The sequence below is a fragment of the Pogoniulus pusillus genome, chromosome 12 (genome assembly GCF_015220805.1).
Source record: "Pogoniulus pusillus isolate bPogPus1 chromosome 12, bPogPus1.pri, whole genome shotgun sequence".
Classification (NCBI taxonomy): Eukaryota; Metazoa; Chordata; class Aves; order Piciformes; family Lybiidae; genus Pogoniulus; species Pogoniulus pusillus.
In genome coordinates this window covers 26749783-26773769 of record NC_087275.1, presented here as the reverse complement: position 1 = coordinate 26773769, position 23987 = coordinate 26749783, and the positions used below count along the sequence as shown (strand labels likewise).

Below are 23987 nucleotides of genomic sequence, written 5' to 3'. Positions count from 1 at the left end.
CTTTACTGTTCCTTTCACATTGAAATAACAGAGACATTAATTTCTTACAGCAGCTAGTAAAATTAGATCATCAAAAAGGCAGCAAGTTACATGCTGGCATTGCAGGGAGTCTATGGAAAACATAATATAAAAAGGCAAAGCAGCCCTTTACACTGCATGCGATGTTAGGCTTGAGCAACCCAAAATCGCTCATTTTGTGAAAATCATTCTAGAAAGTTCAAAAAGCTCAGAAGCCTCATGCAAAATTATATATTTGTTTTTCTTAAAACAAACACAATTTCATTACTGTTGATTTTCCTTTCCCACAAATGCCATCCTTATATTCATTCTTTAGCAGCAGGTTGACTTTTATGAACATGGAATCCACACTTCTTCTGTCTTAAGGCAAGGGAAATCAACCAGAAGTGTTTACTGATTAGCATAGCAGTATAAAATAAGGACAAAAGATAAGCAAGAAATGTAGGTTTGATACAGAATATATCATCCCATAGCTTTTTGAGCAAGTTGAATAAGCTTAGTGTAGTGGGTTAAGGCTTACTGGAATATTCTAATAAGAGAAATTGGTACTTTTGTGAAAGTTCAGTGCAGACTAAGAGAAATTAGATCATTGCTTGTAAAAGATTAATAGTGATAAAGTCTATATCATTCATTGGTTTGCTAAAAGGGATAAAAATAGAATGTGTAAATAATCTTTCTTTTCTTTTGGGCACTGGATCTGTTTGCTTCTCCTTCACTCTAATCTCTTCCAATAACTTTGGCTGACCAGGTAAGAGGTGAGCATTGCTAGTTGTTTTCTACCTGGGACAGAGAGAAGGTAGCATTGGCCCCTTCTGGACTTTCTCTGTCCAGGGAGGAATACTGGATTATTTCTGAATTGTATATAATTGTAAATACATGTAAATATATTGTGTATATATGCTTGTAAATTTAGCTTTGCTGTAAATACAGCTTAATCTTACTTCCTAGCTATCTGAGCTGGGCTGGTAAATTTCAAAGGGGGGGGGGGGGGGGGGGGGAGGGGGAAATTCCCAATCCACCACACTTAGCTACTTTGGTAGAAAATTAATAGGAAAACAAACTCCTACCTGAAAACATGCTTATGCTTTTATAAAAAATACACCAAGGTGCTTAATGTTTTTACAGCTCACAAAAATTGTCTCATCTCATATACATATGCCAAGAGAACATTCAAAGCAGTTTCTAAAGCCTTTCTTTGTAGTTTAGGAGGAAAAGTCAAAGTTTATATCTAGACTTGAATGTAGGAAATGTGACGCATGTAACAGGATCATATAAAACGAAAACTTCAATTCTCATATTCAAAACAACAAGTTAATTCTGAGTGTTAGAGATCTAATAATCATAATTTATACGAATCCTTCTGTTACATGTGCATGAGGCAAGCTAAAGCATTGGTTACAACTGTCATCACTTATGTGTGGAAAGCAATGTTCACTAACCAAATTCACACCAGAAACGTGCACTTGGAAATCTGATTAAGTTGAAGTCTGAGGGGGGTTGGTTTAAAGGAAGTGCCATATTACAGAAATACAAACAATGAGGCATATAAAATATTCAATGCATATTCCTGCTGCACTAATAATTATTTGAATTGAGTGCAACTGTAGATTTCAAATTGTGTGCAATGTAGTAAGACATTCCACACAACCACATCATGTTTCTGCAGCAAGAGAGTAATGGTAAACAATGCTCTTATCTCCCATCAGTATGCAGTCTACTGTGGAAAGGAATAACTTCATCATTGCTTTTACATATGGAATCATTTATATTTTTAAATAAAATTCTATTACAATACTAAACAGAATATATCCACCTCTGATACACTGCAGAAAGGAAAAAAAAGGATTAAAACATAAAATAAGTATAAGAGCTGATTGAAAGTAGGGATGCCATGTTTGCAGATGTTTGAAAATCCTCCACCTTCTCTAGATGTGACACAGAATAATGTGGATGGCAAGTGCTTAACTAGGCACTCCCTAACAGCTCCTCCTTCTGAGGTGTGACTAGGCAGAATAATTTCCTCTAGTCACGTTGCCTAATATATTCACTGATTTCTCTCAAGCTACCATAAGTACACTGCGTTAAACAAAACTAGGCTCACAATCTTCAATGGTAAAATTGTGTAGATGAACTTCTGATCCATTATAATTCTTGAAGAAGTGTAAAGAAAAGAAAGCAAGAGTTTCTTGGCAGGCATTCCAAAATACGTTCTCAGCCAAAAATTGCTCATTTTCTGACATAAGGAAATGTGTAAACAAAAATCAAAAGAGTTTCTTGGCAGGTATTCCAAAGTATGCGCTCATTAAAAAGTTAGCCATTTTCTGACATAAGGAAATCAGAAAAGGTCTACAGAAAGTATACCCAAAGAACTTCTCAGAATGGTGTCAGTAACCCTTTTATTTGCTAAAGAAAAGAAAACACAACTTTTCCACCTTCCCTTAAATCTTACAGCACCACTGCCTGCAGAGAGTTGAGATCAGTCACGAGGTGACAAAGCAGATGAATAGAAGAAATAGTTTAAAAGTCCCCAAAATACCAATTTACAGATAGCACAATTGAATAATTCCCAACTGCTGAGGCCTTACTAAAGTAATAAATAAATAATGCCTTCTAATTCCCCAGGCATTTGGAGGAAAATAAAGAAATAAAACAGAGTGCAATCATCATAAGCTGAAACAGTAGTAGCATGTTGTTACTCTGTGTTAAGCGTGGCAGAGTATTTGTATGGAGATGTGACAATGACACATTCATGGGATGCCTGGGATCATCAAGTAAATAAACAGAATCATTGTTATGGGTTGGATTGGATCCCCCCCCAAATATAAAACACCACAAGGTCAGAGGGACAAAAACAAAGCCTGAAGCCCAGCTGGAGCAGCAAGAGACAGAGAGAAGCTTTTTCTGCAGAATTTAAGCTATTCCTTCAGACCAACTGAGTGAGATGATCTTATCTATTGCAGTATGAACTCCGAGGGGTCAACCTATCTCGAACTGTTTGAAACCTCTGGAAAATTCTGTTTTCAGCTACAATTTTAGTCTCCAACTGTAACAACCATCCTCACTGACTTCACTGTTAAAATTAAGCCAAATTTCCTTCTGCATCTTTAAGCATATTCTCTGTGAACAAGCCCAAGTAGAGCAAGTCAGCTTGAACTGATCTATGTAAGCAGAGAATATTCACATTCTAAAAAGTCTACAAGCATAAAAAAATACATCTGAGTGTTAAACGTAGGTTTTGACTTGACAAAACATATATATATATTTACATATAATTTACATTTTTACATAGTATACATATATAAGTATATATATTATGCATATTATATATTGTCAAGGATTGAATTGAACCTGTTGCACTTATACCATGCTGGAGCCATGCCAGCTTCAAAAATAAAAGTGCTAACTGGAGCAAACTATTATAGGACTTGAAGTTCAGACTGCAACATTGTATTGTTAGATTAATTAGATCATCAGCTAAAGTAATTACACAATGTGCTTATGATAGCTTACGTTACATTAAACTCTTCTCTCTTTATTTCAGTCCTGAGTTTTGTGCGTTACTTTTTCCCCTCACTTTTGTGTTGGGGGAGCAGGAGGTTTAGTCCTTGAACTAAACCATTCCATATACATATATATATTGCAAAAAAATCATATTATATCCACTGTTATACTCTATGTTGACTACTGTCAGTGCTGTTAGCTCTCTGAAAGATAACTGTACATGCCTGCTCATCGTGCATACAAAGTGAAAAAAACAACAAAAGGAGGAAATTCAGACCATTAGCTAAGCTGTAAAGGCAATATCAAACCCCAAGTTAAATATTCACACTTGGAAGTGGATGACTACTGGCCTAATACCTGTGCTAGAAACTTTGTATTAAAAAGCAAATCAAACAAATCCCCAAAACAGGTCTCAAAGTAATATTCACCTACACAAAAAAGATTCATTCCACAATATAACCAAAATTTACATATGTAGATCCTGTAACACTGAAAATAATCCATGATAAAATAATCCACGTAACACAAACAGCAATTAAACCCCTGAAATTTACAAATCATAATGGTAGTCAAATGCTTAAAAACAAACAAGCCAACAAACAGAACCAGCAAACAACAGAAACCTAAACCCTACTGTGAGTGTCCTCATCTCTGAATTTATATTAAATATCTCCAAATTCCTAAAGAAACATGAGAAAAATGTATAAATTATTTTATACACTACATTAATATGAGAATGTGGAGTGAAGAAGGATAATAACAGGAGGATGCTGACCTTGGTTCCCACCAGCTGCTGCCTACCTTATCTCAGAAAGGATAGATAATGGACACCTCATTAATGAGGAAACCAAGGCATGGTTTATGCTGATGGAGTGGGTTGTCCTTGACTAATTATGCTAATATGCAGGCGTGTGCCTTGTGGCCCTGAGGGTATTTATTGAGAGCAAAATGATCAATGAAGGTCTCTGGCATAATTCACATTGAATCGTCTGGAGTCCATGTGGCATTGCCTTCGATCCCCCCGATCTGCGGGGCTCTGGCAAGCTAATCCGGGGTGTTGCAACACCTGAGCTAAAACAGGTGTTTTGCAACACATTAAGTACAGAGACACAGTTATTAGCAGAGACATCTGTGATGGTTATTTCTAGTCAGAATTTTAGAGACAGTGAAAAACAATGAGGACACACTGAAGCTAAAACTGTTTTATCTACATATTTCTAGGAAGGCTAGACTTGAGGATAAAAACACTGCTTAAGATGGATTCAGTTTCATTCTTGAACTAAAACCTATTCTTGATAAAGTATTTAATGATTATGCAAAACGAAGTTGATTGGGTGCAGTCAAAGCAAAACATTCACAGAGAACTAACTACAAAATAACAATGCATGCACGATGACACAAACGTTAAGGGGGAAAATGACATGAAAAATGCAGGTGCTGGATGAAGCTAACTAGGAATCAGTCAGTTACTCCACAGACTGTTTTGAAATGAATGGCCTGTTATTTTTTGCATGGAAAATAGTCCTGCTGTTACTATGGACTCATGTAGAAGGAAAAAAAAATATATCTGGGCAAGGGAGGGGATTCTCTCCCCATTTACTCTGCTATTGTCAGGCCCCACCTGGAGTACTACGTGCAGTTCTGGAGCTCCTAACACAAGAAGGACAACAAACTGTTGGAGCAAGCCCAGAGGAGGGCCACAAAGATGATCTGAGGGCTGGAGCAGCTCTGCTATGAGGACAGGCTACGAGAGTTGGGGGTCTTCAGCCTGGAGAAGAGAAGGCTTTGAGAAGACCTTGTAGTGGCCTTCCAATATCTGAATGGGGCTTACAGGAAGACTGGGGAAGGACTATTTACGAGGGCTTGTAATGACAGAATGAGGAGTAATAGGTTTAAACTGGCAGAGGGGAGATTTAAACTAGATGTTAGGAGGAAGTCTTTACAGTGAGGTTGATGAAACACTGGAACAGATTGCCTAGGGAGGTTGTGGATGCTCGCTCTGTGGAGGTGTTCAAGGCCAGGTTGGATGAGGCCTTGAGCAACCTGTTCTAGTGGAAAGTGTCCCTGTGTATGGCAGGGGGTTGGAACTAGATGATCTTTGAGGTCTCGTCCAACCTAAACCATTCTATGATTCCACGATCCTATGTTGTCCTCTCAGATACCTTTTTCCCCCTGTTGAAAGGATAGGGGTTTGATTTTTTTACACCTTTGACCATCTTGTGCTATGGCATGAGGCCTGGAAGACCCTGAGGACACTTAAGTTTTAAATTAAAGTATAAGAGGAGGAAATAAAAAGCCTTTGACCTTCAGAAGCCTGGAGAAATGAAGTATGTCTGGCAGCTGTACAGATTAATTCAGACTTTAAACCATGAGCTTGCAGCTGCTTCAGGGAACTAAAGCAAGAGGAAGAAGTGTTCCTCACCTACTACTGTATTATGTTCCTAAAGGGAGGAAAATTATTGGACAGGTGTTAGCAAGTTCTCCAAGAATGTTTCTGTAAGTTCCTAAAGACAGCTTCTGAGTTCTAGAACTTTGTTGGGCAGTTTGAGAAAATAGTTCTGCACTAGAGATAGTAAAGGCAAAATGAAGTCCAAAGTAGTTTTCTCATTTTGAATAGTTGCTTTGCAGGAGAACAGTAGCACACATTATTCACCCTCTAACTATGCCACTCACCAGGTAGGTTTGATGCCACCTGCTTATTCTTGCAGTTTCTCAAAATTATGTGTCTTTATATTTGTGTATTATGTGTCTTTATATTTGCCAAACTATAACTATGAAAATGTTAAATGATAAAATGCTCTTTGCAATAATCAAGAATATTTTTCTTATCAGAGAGCATCAGACAGAAAGGTTCATTCATTTCAACTAGGTACATTGTTCAGATTGCTTGTTATTATATTGTCAACTATTTCTTTGTTCTAAACCTGGCTGGCATTTTCATTTTATTAAGGACTTCAAAACTGCTTTTGTGAAGGAAAAATGACCTGAGAAGATGCCTTTTTTTTTTTGGCTATTCATATGAAAATCAACCCGAGTTTGATCTTATTATAAATCTGAAAAATCACAGGTTTGGCTTGATCAGTTGAGGCAACTTAAATTTTTAGTACCAGATTTTCTTAGTGGTGTTTTCCACAGTGAAAATGTTTCTATCAGGATGAATTGGCCTGTGACAGCAACTTCTGAGATGCAGCAGGCTATTAGTTCATTAAAAATCATTAAGTGTTAGGCAATGTACACGTTGAGAGGAAAACTTTCCAGAGTCAGGAGCACATTACCAAGAAGGAAAATCTCTGCCAGAGTGATAAAGCTTTTTTTTTCCTTCCTTTTCTAAACAGAAATGTTCTTTTCTTGAGTGTTTGCAAATTATTTCTCAGTTCCATCTCCATATTATTTAAAAAGTAATTTGCAGTGACTGCTTTAAGAATCTTTGTCCTCTCACCCCAAATCATGCTCAAAACAGTGCAATAGCTACTGCACTAACCTCTATATTCCACCTGATCTACTGGAATGATGTTGCTGAAGTTGTTCACAAAATCAAATTTCAGTGCAGAAGTCACACTGAAATAAACTAACTGGTTTAGGATATTTCTATGTGATGAATATATAGACCTCTGAAAATGCAGAGATTTTCAAGTCAGAATGCCACATTCCTTTAATGTCTGCTCCCACAGACCAAAATCCAAATTTCCAAACACGTTGTCACAGAGGTATGTCAGGAGCAAAAAGCCCTACAGTGCAAAGACCAGAAGATAAAATATCTGTGAACTACAATTTTTTATCATGTTTTCTTTACAGAATTACAGCCATATAAACCTTAACTGAATTGACCTGCATTCAGTATTGCATTTAGTTTTATTTTCTGTGAGTTTTAACCAGTATTCAAGAAATGTATTTTAGGCTTATACTGTTTTTCAAGCTAAGAAAATTAAGTTAATTTTTCAGCTTATTTTAATCACTACAGTCATCTACCAATCCTGCCATCATTTCTGACTACTAAGCCTTGATAATGTGTTTCAGACTCTTCATTACAGACCATCTAATCTTCACAATAAGAATATTTAACTCCAAACCTCTTTTTATATATTCACAGAGTACAATACCAAAACGCCTTCAAAAGCATCAACAGCAAGAGCAATTAACTATAAAGAGATACATCTATAATGTGACTCTTTTTTCTTTTGAGAAATAAAATCTCTGGGATATGAGCCAATTAGTGGATATATTAATTAGTTTCTGGGAAGCTGAGGTTGAGGTCCTGGAGATGTCAGAGTACTCCACATTACATGCTATTATAGCTGGAAGGCATGATTAAAAAAGGTGGGTTTGCTAAGTCATCTCTAGATCTTAAATAGTCAAATTTGCTTGAATAGGCTGAATATCCCATTCATGGCCCTTATGTGGTTTATCCTTATTACAGTTAAACTCTCCCTAAATGCATTTCAGCTTCTATTAAAGAGCCTCTCCTCCAAGAGCAGCCACTTCAAAGAATATATTTTAAATTTAAAATTAAAAGCTAACAAAAAAGCTGCTGCAGAAGAGGTTCAAAGTGATTTAACGTTGTGGGTTTTTTTCCCCCAGATTCTCTAGTGTGACCACCTCACTTGTAGCTACATGCTCTGAATAATAAATCAATACCTGGAAATGAAATGAAATGATAACCAATCATCTCAAAATCAAGTTTTTATCATCTTCTGAATGCAGAGCCTCAGGTTTATAAACTGGGTAATAATAGAGAAAATATTACAAGGATTTTTAGTAGATAACGACAACAGAAATTATCAAAAAAGATTTCTAGAAAATTATATTAAAATATTTTTATAAATATTTACAAAGAAAAGGACCAGGGTGGAAAAATCAGGATAAAAAATCCACTGAGAATTTTGAAGTATAAAGACACCAAATCTAGCTCAGGGAATATATGAGCCATGAATCAGTGGAGCATTCATGGGACATTAGAAAAAAAACTATCACAGCAAGAGTGATCAGGCGTTGGAATGGGCTGCCCAGGGAAGTGGTTGAGTCACCAACCCTGCATGTGCTTAAAAGTTGTTTGGATGTGGTGCTCGAGGACATGGTTTAGGGATGAACCCTGTAGAGAAGGGTTATTGGTTGGACTTGGTACTTCCTAGAGACTTTTCCAACCTGATTGTTTCTGTGATTCTGCTAAGTGAGAATTACACAGATGTTTCAGTACTTTCAATCAGTCTCACTCAGGTGTAGGTAATTTTGTTTTGTTTAGCTATATATATTAACACATACTATTTTGAAAATTTTGGCATGAAAAATTCTTCTCACCTAGAAGGAAAACGCTGACCTGTGATTACTATTTCAGGAATAACATGTTTGTATTTTTTATATATGCAGCGTATGTAGTAAATTAACTTTATTTATTCTCTTGTGGATATAAACTACTATATTCCTCTGTTCTTTTGGCATGACAGAAACAAAGGAAACTGAAAATAGCTGAATACAAATACACTGTGAAGACCATTTTTTTTCCCCACAGAATCAACCAGGTTGGAAGAGACCTCCAAGATCATCCAGTCCAACCTATCACCCAGCCCCATCCAGTCAACTAGACCATAGCACCAAGTGCCTCATCCAGTCCTCTCTTGAACACCCCCAGGGACGGTGACATATTTAACTATACCTGTTAACTGAGGTATAATTGCTACAATGTAAAACATGTTTATTAAAAAAAAAGTAACTGCAGTGAGGTCATCTGAGGTGGTACGACCCAAATTTACTTTCTGTTTCTGCCACGAAGGAATTTGCTTAATTAAAACCAATAGTAGGATATAACCACTAATGAGGTGGGTATGAAAGCATACTTCAAGAAGAGTGAGTGAAAGGGTATTTTTATTAATCTGTTGTTCAGTACAGAGACAATGTACAACTGATGCATAGAATCATAGAATCAACCAGGTTGGAAGAGACCTCCAAGGTCATCTAGTCCAACCTATCACCCAGCCCTAGCCAATCAACTAGACCATGGCACTAAGTGCCTCATCCAGTCTTTTCTTGAAGACCCCCAGGGACGGTGCCTCCACCACCTCCCTGGGCAGCCCATTCCAATGCCAATCACTCTCTCTGTGAAAAACTTCTTCCTAACATCCAGCCTAGACTTCCCCTGGCACAACTTGAGACCGTGTCCCCTTGTTCTATTGCTGGTTACCTGGGAGAAGAGGCCACCCCCCACCTGACTACAATGTCCCTTCAGGTAGTTGTAGACAGTAATAAGATCACCCCTGAGCCTCCTCTTCTCCAGGCTAAACAGGCCCAGCTCCCTCAACCTCTCCTCATAGGATTTGTGCTCCAGGCCCCTCACCAGTTGCTAAATTCTTTTAGAGACATTAATAATATCAAAATCTTGAACTCAGAAAAGGTATTATAAATGTATTGCTTTGAAGTTATGTGCATCTTTACGTTAGTCTTCCTTCCTTTATACTTCCTTTTAATCTTTCATCTTTCCCTTTCCAGTTAAGATCAAGCAAAAAGCAATTTCTTGTGGAATTTCTGACCTGTTGAGATTATATAACTATATACCACATATAGTTATATGTTGTATAATATATATAATTACATAAAATATTGGATATAATTATCTATAATTTTATATATTTTAACATATATACACTAGTTCTCTCCTAGAACTAAATTAACTATTTTAATTCTTCAAATGAGTTATCAGAACACTGAAACAGAATCTATAGATAATTTATCAAATACTTTTACCCTCATGTGGCACAAAAGAATTGCAGGTACTTTAAAGGTGTAATTTTACCCAGTAATGTTATCCTTCCTCACATCATATTAAAAAAAAAAAAGTTGATATTTAATGAAATGTCTTAGCACATGACTAATAATTGTAGGTATTAAATCCTATTTTCATTGCAGTAGCCATTGTACATGGTTACAGAATGAGAACAAGGCCAGAAACAAGGTTGAAGAGTGAAAAGAGAAGTTTAAATTTGGAAAATTAGGAGGCTGAACATGAATGAATTACTAAAACTTAGTTTAAAAGCCAACAAAGCAGTAAAGAATAAGGCTAAATTTTGAAGTGACAAGAAAAGACTAAAGCAACAAAACATGTCTTGGCATAATAGAGAAAGCATTTACTCCGTGACACAGAGAAGATAGAACAGCACTGCGATTACGAACGTGAGTAGGAATAAATAAGGTCAGAGAAATAATGAAACTAATTTTTTAAGATCACAGAAATCAGAAGCAAACAGTGTTTTGAAAAGGAACAGACAATTATAAGTAGATTAGAGAGTGGTTTTGAAAAGGTAATCATACTGAAAATTGTATAATGACAAAGGGGCTGAAGTAAGATACGACATATATTGCGCAGCGGAATAAATGTATTAGTCACTGATAAACTCTGGCTAACACAACTATATTAATGACATGATCTAGAGTACTTTTGAATCTCAGAAAATTATAAAGGTAAATTATTTAGTGCTACAGGATACAGAGAAATGCCTTTTCTATTTGGAATCAACACAGAAAATCTTCAGCTATCTTACTTTGTACACTTGTACTTGGAGTCTGTACACGCACACCAAACCCACAAAGTATATAATGCAGTATCCTACAGAGAAAGTCTTCTACGCAAGCATTACAATATATAGTTTCTGCTGCTTCAAAATCACCGTGGGGAAGAAAGAAGCCAGCATTTTAATGATCAGTACAGATAAGCAATCTGGCCTTTTCAAAGGTCACTGCTTCAGGTAAACATGCAGACCTGCCTGCGGTACAAATGCGAACTAACAAATAATCCATGGCATTTCCTACAGACTCTGAAAGGATACAATTGTTATAAATAGAAGGGAAAAATATTACTCCCTCTTCCACAGTATAATGATTTGGGGAAGAAGACAACAGAGCATTCCACAGAATGTTTAAGGGAGTGGGTACTTCATCAACGTCTTAAAATCCAACATCTGCCCTTAAAATGTAGAACTGTTTGCTGTGCACCAGAAATATGCACAATTTTGCCATGAAAAGTATTATGTTCACCTGAGGGCACACAGCTTTCTTTAATGGAGTCTCCTAGAGGAATAGGATTTACTGAAAATACAACAGGTGGCTGCAAGACCAATAACAATATCAACAAAATGTAATATAGCTGGCAAAAAATTGGGAGGCCACTAAGAATTGCAAAGGAAATAATACATGTTTTTAGTTAAAGTAGGAAGGATCATTAAGGTAACTCATCTTAAAATATATAGAGAAAAAATTATCAGTCTCTAATTTACCAGGATTATCAATTTGTTTTAATAGTTAGATGACAGCTGTTCTTCAAGAATTACATGGGAAAGTGGAAAAAAAGTCATTAATACTGATGAAAAATTGCATATATTGAATTGACATATTAATGGGTATTATTTGCAATTCAATCTTGATTATAATGAGAGTGGTAATAACAACAACAATAGGAGTTGTAATTATTATTATTATTATTGAAATAATGTAATGGTTTATTGTGGCTCTATCACAATAGGGTTCAGTTCAAGGTAGGTCTTTAACTTCTGCCAAATTGGCCAAACTATGGTGTTAGAACCACAGTCATTGCATGAGTGCAGTAGACAAAGCTTCCAAATCAGGAAGACAAAATCTGAAAACTGAAATGCAAGAGGGAGACTAAACCACAGAATTATATCTTCTTAGCACATTTTTCTAACTACATTTCACATAAAGTACTTCAATTATATAACCTTGTACATTATGCTTCATGGTGGGGATACTGGCAAAGCCCACAACTGATCAGAGTAAATGGAGCTCAAGGGGGAAAAAGAAACTGAACTATATCATGACTCTTCATTTTTTTTCAGTCATCAGTATAGCATCTAAGTAGCACAAATCAATTACACTAGTTTTAAACACCTTGTTTAAAAGCTCTATTAATCATCACTGCAACACATTTAATGTTAGTATAATTTGGCAGGGCTCATGCTTATGCGCACAGGATTTCTTTCCTGGAGTATTTAAGGGAAGCCGTTATTCAGTAAAATACCTGTCACTTGAAAAGCAGATTTGAAAACATGGTATTAAATTGAAGTGTAATTTTGCAATAAATTTTTAGAGGTTAGATGGAATTAAGTCTCCATGAGCAAGCTCATACTGTACTGCCAAATACATGCAGATCTCTTTTCCCCAGAGTAAAGAATGGAAAGCAAATTGCTTTATGCAAGGTGACCTTTGGCTCTCACACTTGTCACAAGCAATAAAACTTCTGACTACTGAAATGCTCATTACAAGGTTTGCTAGAAAGAACTTTTATTAAACTACCACAGGTATTTAAAAGTCAAAAAAACAAATACAAAATTCCTAATCTGAGTGTTGCCATGGTGCCTTTTGTGAAAAAAAGGTGACCAGCTGTTACAATCTAATAACAGAGGTCATACAAAGAATACTGAATTTAATGTTTCCTCTTTATTCTTTCCAACTGCAGTAGTCTTCTCAGAAATGTCATCACTTTTTTTTTTTCTCTAACAGATATGGTTAGGAAAAGAAAAAACAATGGTTCTTGTTTCTCTATAATCAAACTGAGACAACAATATAATAGATGCCAAATACGTCTCATGATTGGTTTGTTTGTCTAACGCACTTTTAAGTTAATATAACTATTAAAAAATTACTTAAGGAATCAGTTTATAATCCTAAACCAGGATTTTTTTAATACTGTTCACCCCTAGCAATCAAACATAAAACAAATAAACACTAAAAAGTAACCAAGCAACATATGCTAAAAAAAAACCTGGAAAAAAGTAGGGCAGCAAGATCAGGTATAAGCAAAATGCACACACTTTTTCACTCCAAGCACAAGCTTTGTAAAGCAGTTTTTAAACCAAACAATGATATTGACAGACCTGTGGAGGAACCTGCCTCCTTTTTTGGTCAGGGGATGTGACATACACAGCTTGTGCATATGCATAGCTTTTGAATCGCTGTTTAGGAGAAGGTGAAGTTCCCTGGGGTACACTGACTCTTATCTACAAAGAAGAAATCAGAGGTGGAAAGAAGAGACATATGGATAGAAGCATGGATTCTACAAGTAATGTTTTTAAGAGTAAGTGGGAAAAAAAAAATAAGTAGGAAGGCCATCATCAGTAATATTTTTTGAGGACTTCGTGCTGGTATTAAGGAAAGTGCTCATTTAATCTGACCCCCTTTCTAAAAGCAACAAACTCTCAGGATTCAATACTAGTACAATGCCAGTGTAAACTGAAGGTACTTTATAATTTGCAAGCAAAGGCTCAAAAAACAAGTGATTATCCTGAATAAATAGAACCAATACTTATCTGCTTAGTATACTCTAAAAGAGATTGAGCATCCCAAATCCAACTTACAGATTAAATTCAGACAATTACACTAGACCTAAAATCCACTTAACGCTTCAGCAGAGACTGTCTGACAATTTCAGTCAAAACCATCATTGACATAGCAAGCACAGATTAATTAGAAATACTACTTGAGTTTGAGAGACCAACTGTGAGCTGGAAACAAATGATCTTAAAGTTAGTGCAAACAAAATGCTAACAAAAAAAAAAGATCACAAATATGGAGAAATGCCAACTGTTACTCTCTAAGAAAGCTAAAAAAGTTTCCAAATATCTATTGAAATATAAAATCTCCTCCAGTTTCTGTGCTGTTCCCTGTGGTGCCCTACCATGATTAAAATATCTAGTGCTGTCAAAAAAGTGCAAAACACTTATTTGCTGCATAGTTACTTTTAGAATAGCCCAGTGCAAGGTGAAAAGCAGTGTGAAAGCACAGTCCATGCAGACAAGTACATCTGACTTGCCCATGATGAAGAGCCTTTGTCCATTCAGACTGGTTTTGCCTTGCATTGGCCATCAAACTTATGGGATAGGCAAAGGAAACAATCACTTTAGAGCAACAAGACAGAAGCAGAAAAGTGAAATAACTCACTTCCTGTGAAAAACGCTCCTGATGATGTACTCGTATATGCTCTTCTTTAGTGACCCTTGAGTGTCGTGGCAACATCTCCACCTCCCTGATGGCTTCCATAGTGACTTGCTGGGGCAGAACTTGGAAGAGAGAGGTCACGTACATTAAGATGGACTTCTTATCTGGACAGGCAGTGGCAACATCTGAAAGGCAAATTAATATGCATCATTTTAGTTTCCACATTACACAGAAGCGAGACAGCTTCATGAAAAGTTGACAGACTAATGAGCAATCTTTTTGTCCACTTGATTTCTCTAGAGACTAATTAAAACCTTAGAATCAGTTCCAGAATTGGAGACTACACTTGCATACCAATGAGAAGGGGCCAAAGTTTAGAAAGGCAACTGTTAGGTCACATATTTCTTTAGTCAAAATGCACATAGTATACAGTGTGACACTGTGATTCTTAGTAAGCAGGACTAGACATAGGAAAAGGTGTATTTTCTTGTGCTGCATGGATACTGCAGTTAAAAAATAAGTAAGAACAAGCTCATTTTCAGCCATGCCATGTGGTGCTTGTCCTGGTTTGAGCCCGCTCAGCTCCAACAAAGCAGTTATGCAGACACTTGCCACTCCTACCTCCCTTTGGTGGGTTGGGGAGAAAAAATACAACAAAAACCTCAAAGAAGTTGAGACAACAGACAAAGAGGGCTCACTCACCAGTTATGGTCACAAGAAGAAGACTCAACTGAAACAATCAATTTCATTTAAACAACACAATGACCGACCACCATTTACCAAGTGAATCCAAGTAGAACAGTGCTAAACAAAACCCAATCTAAACAAACACACTAGTCCCCAACCACTTCCTTCTCAGGCTCAGCTCTGCTCTGGATTTTTCTACCTCCTCCCCCACCATTGGGGTAGGAGAGCAGGGAATAGGAATTGGAATCTGTCCATCACATCTTGGTTTTGCCACTCCTTTCTCTTCTCATGGAAAACTCCTCACAGTTCTCCTCTGCCACAATGTGATGTTTCTCCCATGGGAGACAGCCCTCCAAATATGCGTGGGTTCCTTCCACAAGCTTGGGATTCTCCCCATGACAGATCACTCCAGCAAAATCTTGCATCAGTCACATCCTTCTTCAGAAGCAGCCACATACTCCAGTGTGCTCCCCTCCATGGGCCACAGACAGAACTCTGCCCCACTGCTGATATTTAAGGGCTGTGTGGACTCAACAAGTCATGTCACCAGAGGCCAAATGGGAACCTCTGTTCCAGCATGCCACCTTCCCTCCTTCCTTGCTAACCTTAGTGCTTGCATGGTTGCCTCTATTGCCCCACTAAGTGCCTCATCCAGTCTTTGCTTGAACACCTCCAGGGACAGTGACTCCACCACCTCCCTGGGCAGCCCATTCCAATGGCAAATCATTCCCTCTGGGAAGAACTTCCTCATAACATCCAGACTATACCTCTCCTAGCACAACTTAAGACTTTGCATCCCCTTGTTCTGTTGCTGGTTGCCTGACACAAGAGACCAAACCCCACCTGGGTACAACCTCCCCTCAGGTAGTTGTAGACAGCAATGAGGTCACTCCTGAGCCTCCTCTTCTCCAGTCTAAACAACCTCAGCTCCCTCAGCCTCTCCTCATAGGGTTTGTGTTCCAGGCCTCTCACCAGCTTTGTTGCCCTTCTCTGGACACGTTCCAGCACCTCAACATCTCTTTTGAATTGAGGAGCCCAAAACTGGACACAGTACTCAGTGTGTGGCCTGACCAGTGTTGAGTACAGGGAAAGAATAACTCCCCTCGTCCTACTAGCCTGTAGCATGACCTTTCCAAATCAAGTCATGCTACGGCTCTCAGTCACTACAGGCTTCAATTCTGTCACAGAATTCAGCCCAGAAATTATACCTATCTTCTTGTCTTCTCATTACTAATTTATCAGCATATTGTTATACTCGATGTGTTCCCTTGCTTTACACAGGGAAGAGTACACACTGAAAGAACATCAACGTCAGCTGTGATTTTACAATTTGTGTTCATTAGTTTCCTTTCCAAAACATTTTGGCAATCAAAAAGGTAAATACTTTGCTTATCTACAGAAATACCTCACATAATAAATAAAACAAGCACCTTGCAAACAGTATGCATGCCAAAAATTGCTCACTCATTCTTTCTAACAAATGAAAAGTACATATTCAGCTGTCAGAATTCACTGACGAAATAAGCAAGATTTAATTATTTAATCACAAATACTAAACAGCACTAATTACACAATGACAGCTAAACAACTGTTGGTGCAAAGCCTGGAATCTCAAACTGTCTCTCAAAATTAGTATTTTTGTGCAGGCTCAGATTAGCAGAACAGGAATGATTTATGATGTCTTGTTCTATACCTTTCCCTTCATAATTTAATAAAGAAATGTATATACTGAATGTATTTCTAATACATTGTCTTTACCACTGTTGTTGTAGGTCTGACAGGCCAAAAATGGGCTTGTCCATGCCCTGGCTTACTCAGGCATGCTTTTCTGCTCTCTCCCCCTTCTGTTGTGGGCAAAGCAATTGAGGGAATTTAGAAAAGTATGCTAAAAATCTAGAAGTAGAAATTGTAGTGTATAGTATATGTAAAAAATATATTTACAGTATCACAGTATCACCAAGGTTGGAAGAGACCTCACAGATCATCAAGTCCAACCCTTTACCACAGAGCTCAAGGCTAGACCATGGCACCAAGTGCCACGTCCAACCTTGCCTTGAAGTGCCCCAGGGACGGTGACTCCACCACCTCCCCGGGCAGCCCATTCCAGTGTCCAAGGACTCTCTCAGTGAAGAATTTTCTCCTCACCTCCAGCCTAAATTTCCCCTGGCGCAGCCCGGGGCTGTGTCCATGTATTTACAATTCAGAAACAATGCAAGTATCTTCCTGTACTGATTCTCTTCCCCTTCCTGCCCACATCCCACAATAAGGGAAAAGAGAAAAAAAAAAACAAGAAAGAAAGTCCCGCTGCTACTTAGCCATAACAAGAATCTCAGCCAAGATCATCAAAGCCATGAAAAAGCACCAGACAGACAGAAAAGGAGACAAGAATACTTTGTGCAGAGAGGTATATGCTAATCAACACTCCAATGGAATGATATAAACCTATCTATTATTATTCTTCTGTATCAAATCCCTTACTTTATTTACCTTTTACTCAAATATCTCCAGAAATTTCTTATTCTTCTTTATAACTAAAATCTAGGCTGAAGTGTTAGCTTTAAACTACCACAAATATGTGATCCATAGATTGGTCTACTCAGATGTGAAAGCAAAAAAATCCCTTGTAGGAAACAGAACAGGGTCCTGACTTTACACACTGACCTTTTAGAGTATTAGTCTCTTCAAAAGAGGTCTCATGTAAATTTGAGAAGCTAAAGAGAAGAAAACCGTAACACTTCCAACTCACAGGCTGAGAAACCTGTCTGATACTAAGGAAACACAGCAAGAACTAGAATTTAACCGTGAATTTTAATGTACAATTACAAGGTATGACTACTCAGTTACGTCCCAAAAGAGCAGAAACAATCTGGCTTCCCCACAGAACTTAAAAAGCATTAAATAAACACCAATTGATCCCTGTTTACATTCTGCTGCCTTTCAAGAGCTATTAGAGATTTAATTTGTGAAGCAATTTGCCTGATAAAAATCTGTTACAGCTTGATTTTTACTACCGAATACTCCTCATTTTCTGATGAACATAACTACAAGTTTGATGATTTGTTGAAGATGAGTGATGATAATAAACCTGAAATATACTCCAATAAATTCTTTTCTATAGGATGCAATGCCAAAAGAGTAAATAAAGAAAGAAATCAAGTAAAAATCTTCAGAGTCATCCAACAGCACATTTTTTTGAGCTTTGCAGTTCATATCTGGTTTATCCTTACCATTGCACTTCCTAACAATGAGCATTTCTGCCAACATACCCAGTTCTTGTGGAATGAAGCATTTTCAAGAGATGAATGAGAGTAAGAATGATATAAAACACCTAAATATGCTCTATATTAAAAAGTAGTGTAGAGATCACAGAATTGCCTCACATCAGAGGCTGCAAGGGACCTCAAAATATCATTCAGTCCAGCCCTCCTGCCAGAGCAGGATCGCCTATACCAGATCAGACAGGAACACATCCAGGCAGGTCTTGAATATCTCCAGAGAGGGAGACTCCACAACCCCCCTGGGCAGCCTCTTCCAGTTTTCTGTCACCCTCACAGGGGAAAAAAAAAATCATCCTCATGTTTACATGAAACTTCCTATGCCTCAGCTTCCACTCATTGCCCCTTGTCCAGTCACTGGGCATCACCGAGCAGAGCCTGGCTCCATTCTCCCTGGCACTCACTCTTTACATATTTCTAAACACTGATGAGGTCACCTCTCAGTCTCCTCTTCTCCAAGCTAAAGAGCCCCAGCTCCCTCAGTCTCTTCTCATAAGAGAAATGTTCCATTCCCTTAATCATCTTTTTGGCTCTGTGCTGGACTCTCTCAAGCAGTTCTATGTCCCTCTTGAACTGGAGGACCCAGAACTGAACATGGTACTCATCATGCGGCCTCACGAGGGCAGAGTAGAGGGGCATGAAAACCTCACTGGACCTACTAACCACAGTCCTTATAATACACCCCAGAACAGCATTGGCCCTCCTGGCCACAAGAGCACATTTCTAGCTCATGGTCAATCTCCCATCAACTAGAACCTCCAGATTCTTTACCTCTTCATTGCCTTCCAACAGGTCAGTCCCCAAGCTATACTGATACCTGGGTTGTTCTTTCCCAGGTGCAAGACTCTACGCTTGCCCTCGTTGAGTTCATTAAATTTCTTCCTGCAGAACCCTCCAGCCTGTCCAAGTGTTGCTGAATGGCAACACAGCCACTCCACCCAGTTTGGTGTCATCAGCAACAATAACAAAACCTAGCATTTAGTCAGGCAGTATTGCAAAATGTATATAGGGCCACACACAAATTATAAGCATTTGTGCAAATTTTGCTTCCAGTATTCACATGCAAGTCTGCTTACAGCTCTTCCTCTTCATTAATATTCCATTTTCTCAAAGCTTTGACTAAATAACAGTTCTGAAACTATTTGTGCTGATTCCACTCACTCTTTATATTAAACTAGTAGCAAATTAACTTTGAACGAAGCAAATTCAAATGCTTGGGGAATTGCCAGAAAGGTTCTATTATGATACACAAATTGCTGATTTTTTTTTTTCACATTAAGAAGCAAATTCTGAAACACACTTCACCTTCTGCAGTGATTAGAAGTAAGATAAGACTTGAACACAAGGACTACAAGAAATCTTTTGTCCTCAAAAGAAGTAGGTAGGATTTTCAGATAATCACAGAGTAGAAAATACAGAAAACTCTAACCTTTAAATGCTATACATTGTCTAATATTCTTGGTTTCCATGGCATCAGTAATAACAACAGATCCAAATGATTTATTTCTTTTTGCTTCTGTCCCACATGAGGTTTTAAAGACTGTACTAAAAAAAAACCACCCTTTGGCCACGCTTCCAGAATACTAAAGCAAGTTCTCAATGATAATTTTAATTTTCAGACATTATGCAGCACTTTTTCCCCAATAAATGGAGGTTGTTGCTTTTTCTGCCGGCAAAGACTTTATTTTAAGGCTTACTAATGATCCCAATAATTGGCATTTATTACAATCCTGTCTCCAAATGCATCTGATTAGATGGGACTGAAAAAGATACACAGCAGATAAGCTAAATGCAGAAGGCCTCAGATTGTTGAGGTAAGACAGAATCTAACTAAGCTATAAAAAATAAGTTTCTATGATGTAAACCCTTTACAGGTCCGGGGGATGGACAGATGCACAGGGTGGGGGTAGAATTTCAATGTTTCTATGGCCATTTGTACACCAACCTCAACTGCAATATCTAAGGTAAAAGAAGTATTAAAAAAAATGCAATGACAACTCACATGGTATTTTCATAGATCCATACAGTAACAGAATGGTTTATATTGGAAGGGATCTTGAATATCATGGGCTAGGACGCCTTCCACTAGATAAAGTCACTCAAGGCCTCATCCGACCTGGCCTTGAACACCTCCAGGGAGGGGGCATTCATGACCTCCCTGGCTAACCTGTTCCAGTGTCTCATCACCCTCACTGTAAATAATTTCTTCTTAATATGCAATCTAAACCTGCATTTTAGCCTCAAGAACAAGGGAAAAGTTTTCAAGACATGTTCAAATGGCTCTAATAATCTACCTGATAAGTCCTACAAAAAACACTTTGAATGAGCTTCCTTATAACCTAAATCACACGTTTATATTATGTTTTGATTAATTTAGATCTGCAGTTGAAACTGTATGAATGTGTATGAGATCATATTAGTAAAAACATAACTGTTTAATTTTAAATAGCAAGAAAAAAGAAGTAACATTTCATTCTCACAGGGATGCATTAAAGTCAAAGTAACATACCATAGGTAAAGAGACATTCAAAACATGACCTACTAAATTAGGAGGGGGAAAAAAGATGGGGGGAAATGCAAATTGGGTAATTTGTACACCAACTGCATATTTATGCCCATTTGCTAACACATCTATTTGCAGACATGAAGCTATGACAGAATCATACAGAGCTATCTTAGTTTTGCTGCCACTGTTAATTTCCTAATTTCTAATTGTAAAAGCATCAGCCTAAATAGTCTGCTCTTACTTGAACACAACCAACCAACCAAGAGTTCCAGGTGAAGAATATAAGCTCTTTCCATAAAATGTGGGAAAACTTTTCCTCAGCTAGGTACTTTTCTGCAATCTATGTTTAGATTAAGACTATGCTAACCGTGATGATAATAGCAGGAACACAAAAAGTGATAATGGGTTCCTCTAATGGTGCTCTTTCATGCCAGTAAGACCTTGAAGCAATAAAAACTGTGCAGTTTCTCAAAGGTCAATCAGGAGCTGCAATGTCTGCTTTGCAATTATTGACCTTTTTTCTCCTGTCTTTTTTTAAACCTTGTAATTTCCCCCCCTATTTTTGTATTCTCTTAGTAGATTTCATGTTCAGAATGAAAGAAATCTTTATGAGGAATTAGTGGTGGACTTGTAACCAGAAAAAAAAAATATTGTAGGACACTGCATTAACAGTAAAATATTGAATTTTGGAAATGTAGACTGATTACTCTTTATAAAAAAAATTGAAGAGCAGACACCTGCTGCCCTTTTTCTAAAATGAATTATTTAGTGCATTTTCCAACTGAAGGAAAGCTATGTAATTAAACAGAAATCTATATGCCTGCATTGTCTTGGGGAGAAGACAGTTAAAATCTAAATAGTAAGGCTCTTTCATGCAATTCAGCGTATCCCATTCCTCACTGGTATTGAGAGTGAATTAAAGCCATCCTAGTAAAGAGGTAAAGAACTCATTAGTCTGCAGTCTTACATGAATTTAAAGAAAAAAAAAGGAAAACTGAGTGGCTCCTCTTCTTGCCAATGATACTGCCAAGCAATCAAACCATTATGTGGAACAGGACTGTGTGAAAGCCCAAACTTTTGGGAGGTGTTGTTCAGTGGCTTACATGAATAAACACAGTGATCACAGCCTTTTGTTTTGCAGGATAGAATTCATATTTCACAAAATGAATTGCTAGGAAAAGGCACAAAATACTTATAGATAACTGAAAAGAGAGTGGAAACCTGGATGACCAGTGGTGATCTATACACAGATAGTGTTCTCTTTCTGCTTTTCTGTAGATATGAGTACCCATTTGCCTAAATCTATCATGAAACTCCCAGAAGAATATGTCATTAATTTTTAAACATACTTAAATAATTAAATAAGTTAGACTTTATGACTAAGACGTACAGAATTCACAAGGATGATCACAAACATCCTTTTGTAGGCGATGTTGAATGAGTAGCATGACGAAAATCTCTTCAGAAGATTAACACACTTGTGTTTGTCTTTCAGTATTATGAAGACAGCTCAGGATTTGTGAGACTAAAGTGCAGAGGGATTCAAGTATTAAAAAATTCAGTGGCAGTGAATACCTTAACTCTGTCTGAATGTCTGTTCCGATTTTGCTGCATGAGTGTGAAGGAGCCTTGGACTAATGTGCAAGAACTGTCTGGGTTCAGTGAACTTGACACTACCTCTGGTTTTGCAATCTCCAAAATCAGACTTAACACCTATGCTGAAGAGTAAAGGTAAACCTTAATTTTCTTCAGTTTCTTTACAATGGTATTAAAATTTTTTTTTTGCAATAACACCACAACCTTTGCACCCTAAGTTACATCTAAGACAATCACCCTTTTAGCAGCAAAAATACAGATAGAAAGAAATGAAGTAAAAAAGTCAATTGAATAAAGCACTGGTTTGAAATAGTGGGGGTGTAGATGCTAAATTTTTTATCACATTAATAATTTTGTCAGTGAGTGGGAATGAATGGAGTCTTCATGAATTTGCTGGAAGTATAAGTAAAAGGCAGTATTTAATTTTACCATAACAGTGATATTCATGGCTGAAAGCTCACTTCAGTTATTCAGAACCCTCAAATGCAAATGCAATGAGGGGCAAGGGAGTGGAACAGCAAAAAGAGAATGTTAAATACATTCAATCGCCCAGATCCTACTGAAGAGTTCTAAAGACAAAGAAATATCAAGGCAATTATGCTAATTGCTATCTAGAGTCAGAAATATTCTACAGAAATTATAACATTAGCAGGCATCCAAACAGTAATTTCGATAAGAACATGTCAGATATCAACAAAAGGGCCAATAATTGAGAAAGTAAGCAGACCAATGTTTTCAACTATTGCACCATTTCCATTTCAATTTTATAAATATTTAGCCTAAAAAAGCATTTCTTTCCTATCAGACCTTCCCAAAGGCACATTTCATTCAGCATAGAAACTATGGCAACAAAAGGCAAAGACTGGAAAAGTATTTCCACCATTTAGGCTGTACTAATTCCAGCAGAGCCCCTATTATCAGGAAGATTTTTGCCTTCTGGGCTATTGGCTGTACACATGCAATAAGTTTAGCTCCAATGGTGACTTTTTTAACCTGTGGCAAAGTTGCATACATAAAACATGCTTTACAGATAAAATATATATATAAAGAAATGGAAGAATAATTAGTAGCTAAGTCATTATTATCCTTTTTCAAAAGCAGACATAATCAGTGAGGAAAAACACAACGTCAATGGCAATGAATAAAAATAAATTGGACAACTCAAATGTATGAATTAACATTCAGCTTTGCTAATTACATCTATTATAAGTTTTGATCAAACTGATTAAGGGCATTAATATAGTATGTACAATATTTCATAGCCAATATTTCCATCAAGCAACTATGAAAAAAGAAATTAGAAACTGAACTCCAATAAGTAAGGATTTCATAAGTTCTGATGGAAATAAATTCATTAATTTCATTTCATTGTTAAATCTATCATACAAAAGAGTAGGATATAAGATAAAAAGGGCAATAGAAATCTAAACAGATAATTTTGAATAGACAATAGAGAAAATGTTATGCTT

At 37.2% G+C, this 23987-nt stretch overlaps 1 protein-coding gene across 18 annotated transcripts in view; it reads right to left on the bottom strand.

The window, feature by feature from the left end:
* Window positions 1–23987, bottom strand: part of DMD (dystrophin) — a 1274903-nt gene that overhangs the window by 787546 nt on the left and 463370 nt on the right. For 16 of the 18 annotated variants that reach the window (XM_064151948.1, XM_064151957.1, XM_064151959.1 and 13 more), the window contains exon 8: window positions 14458–14639. In XM_064151948.1, coding sequence (XP_064008018.1) covers window positions 14458–14639 — 182 coding nt within the window. Of the gene's footprint in view, window positions 1–13394; window positions 13518–14457; window positions 14640–23987 lie in introns of all 18 variants that reach the window. The other 2 variants (XM_064151973.1, XM_064151974.1) reach the window with 1 other exon arrangement.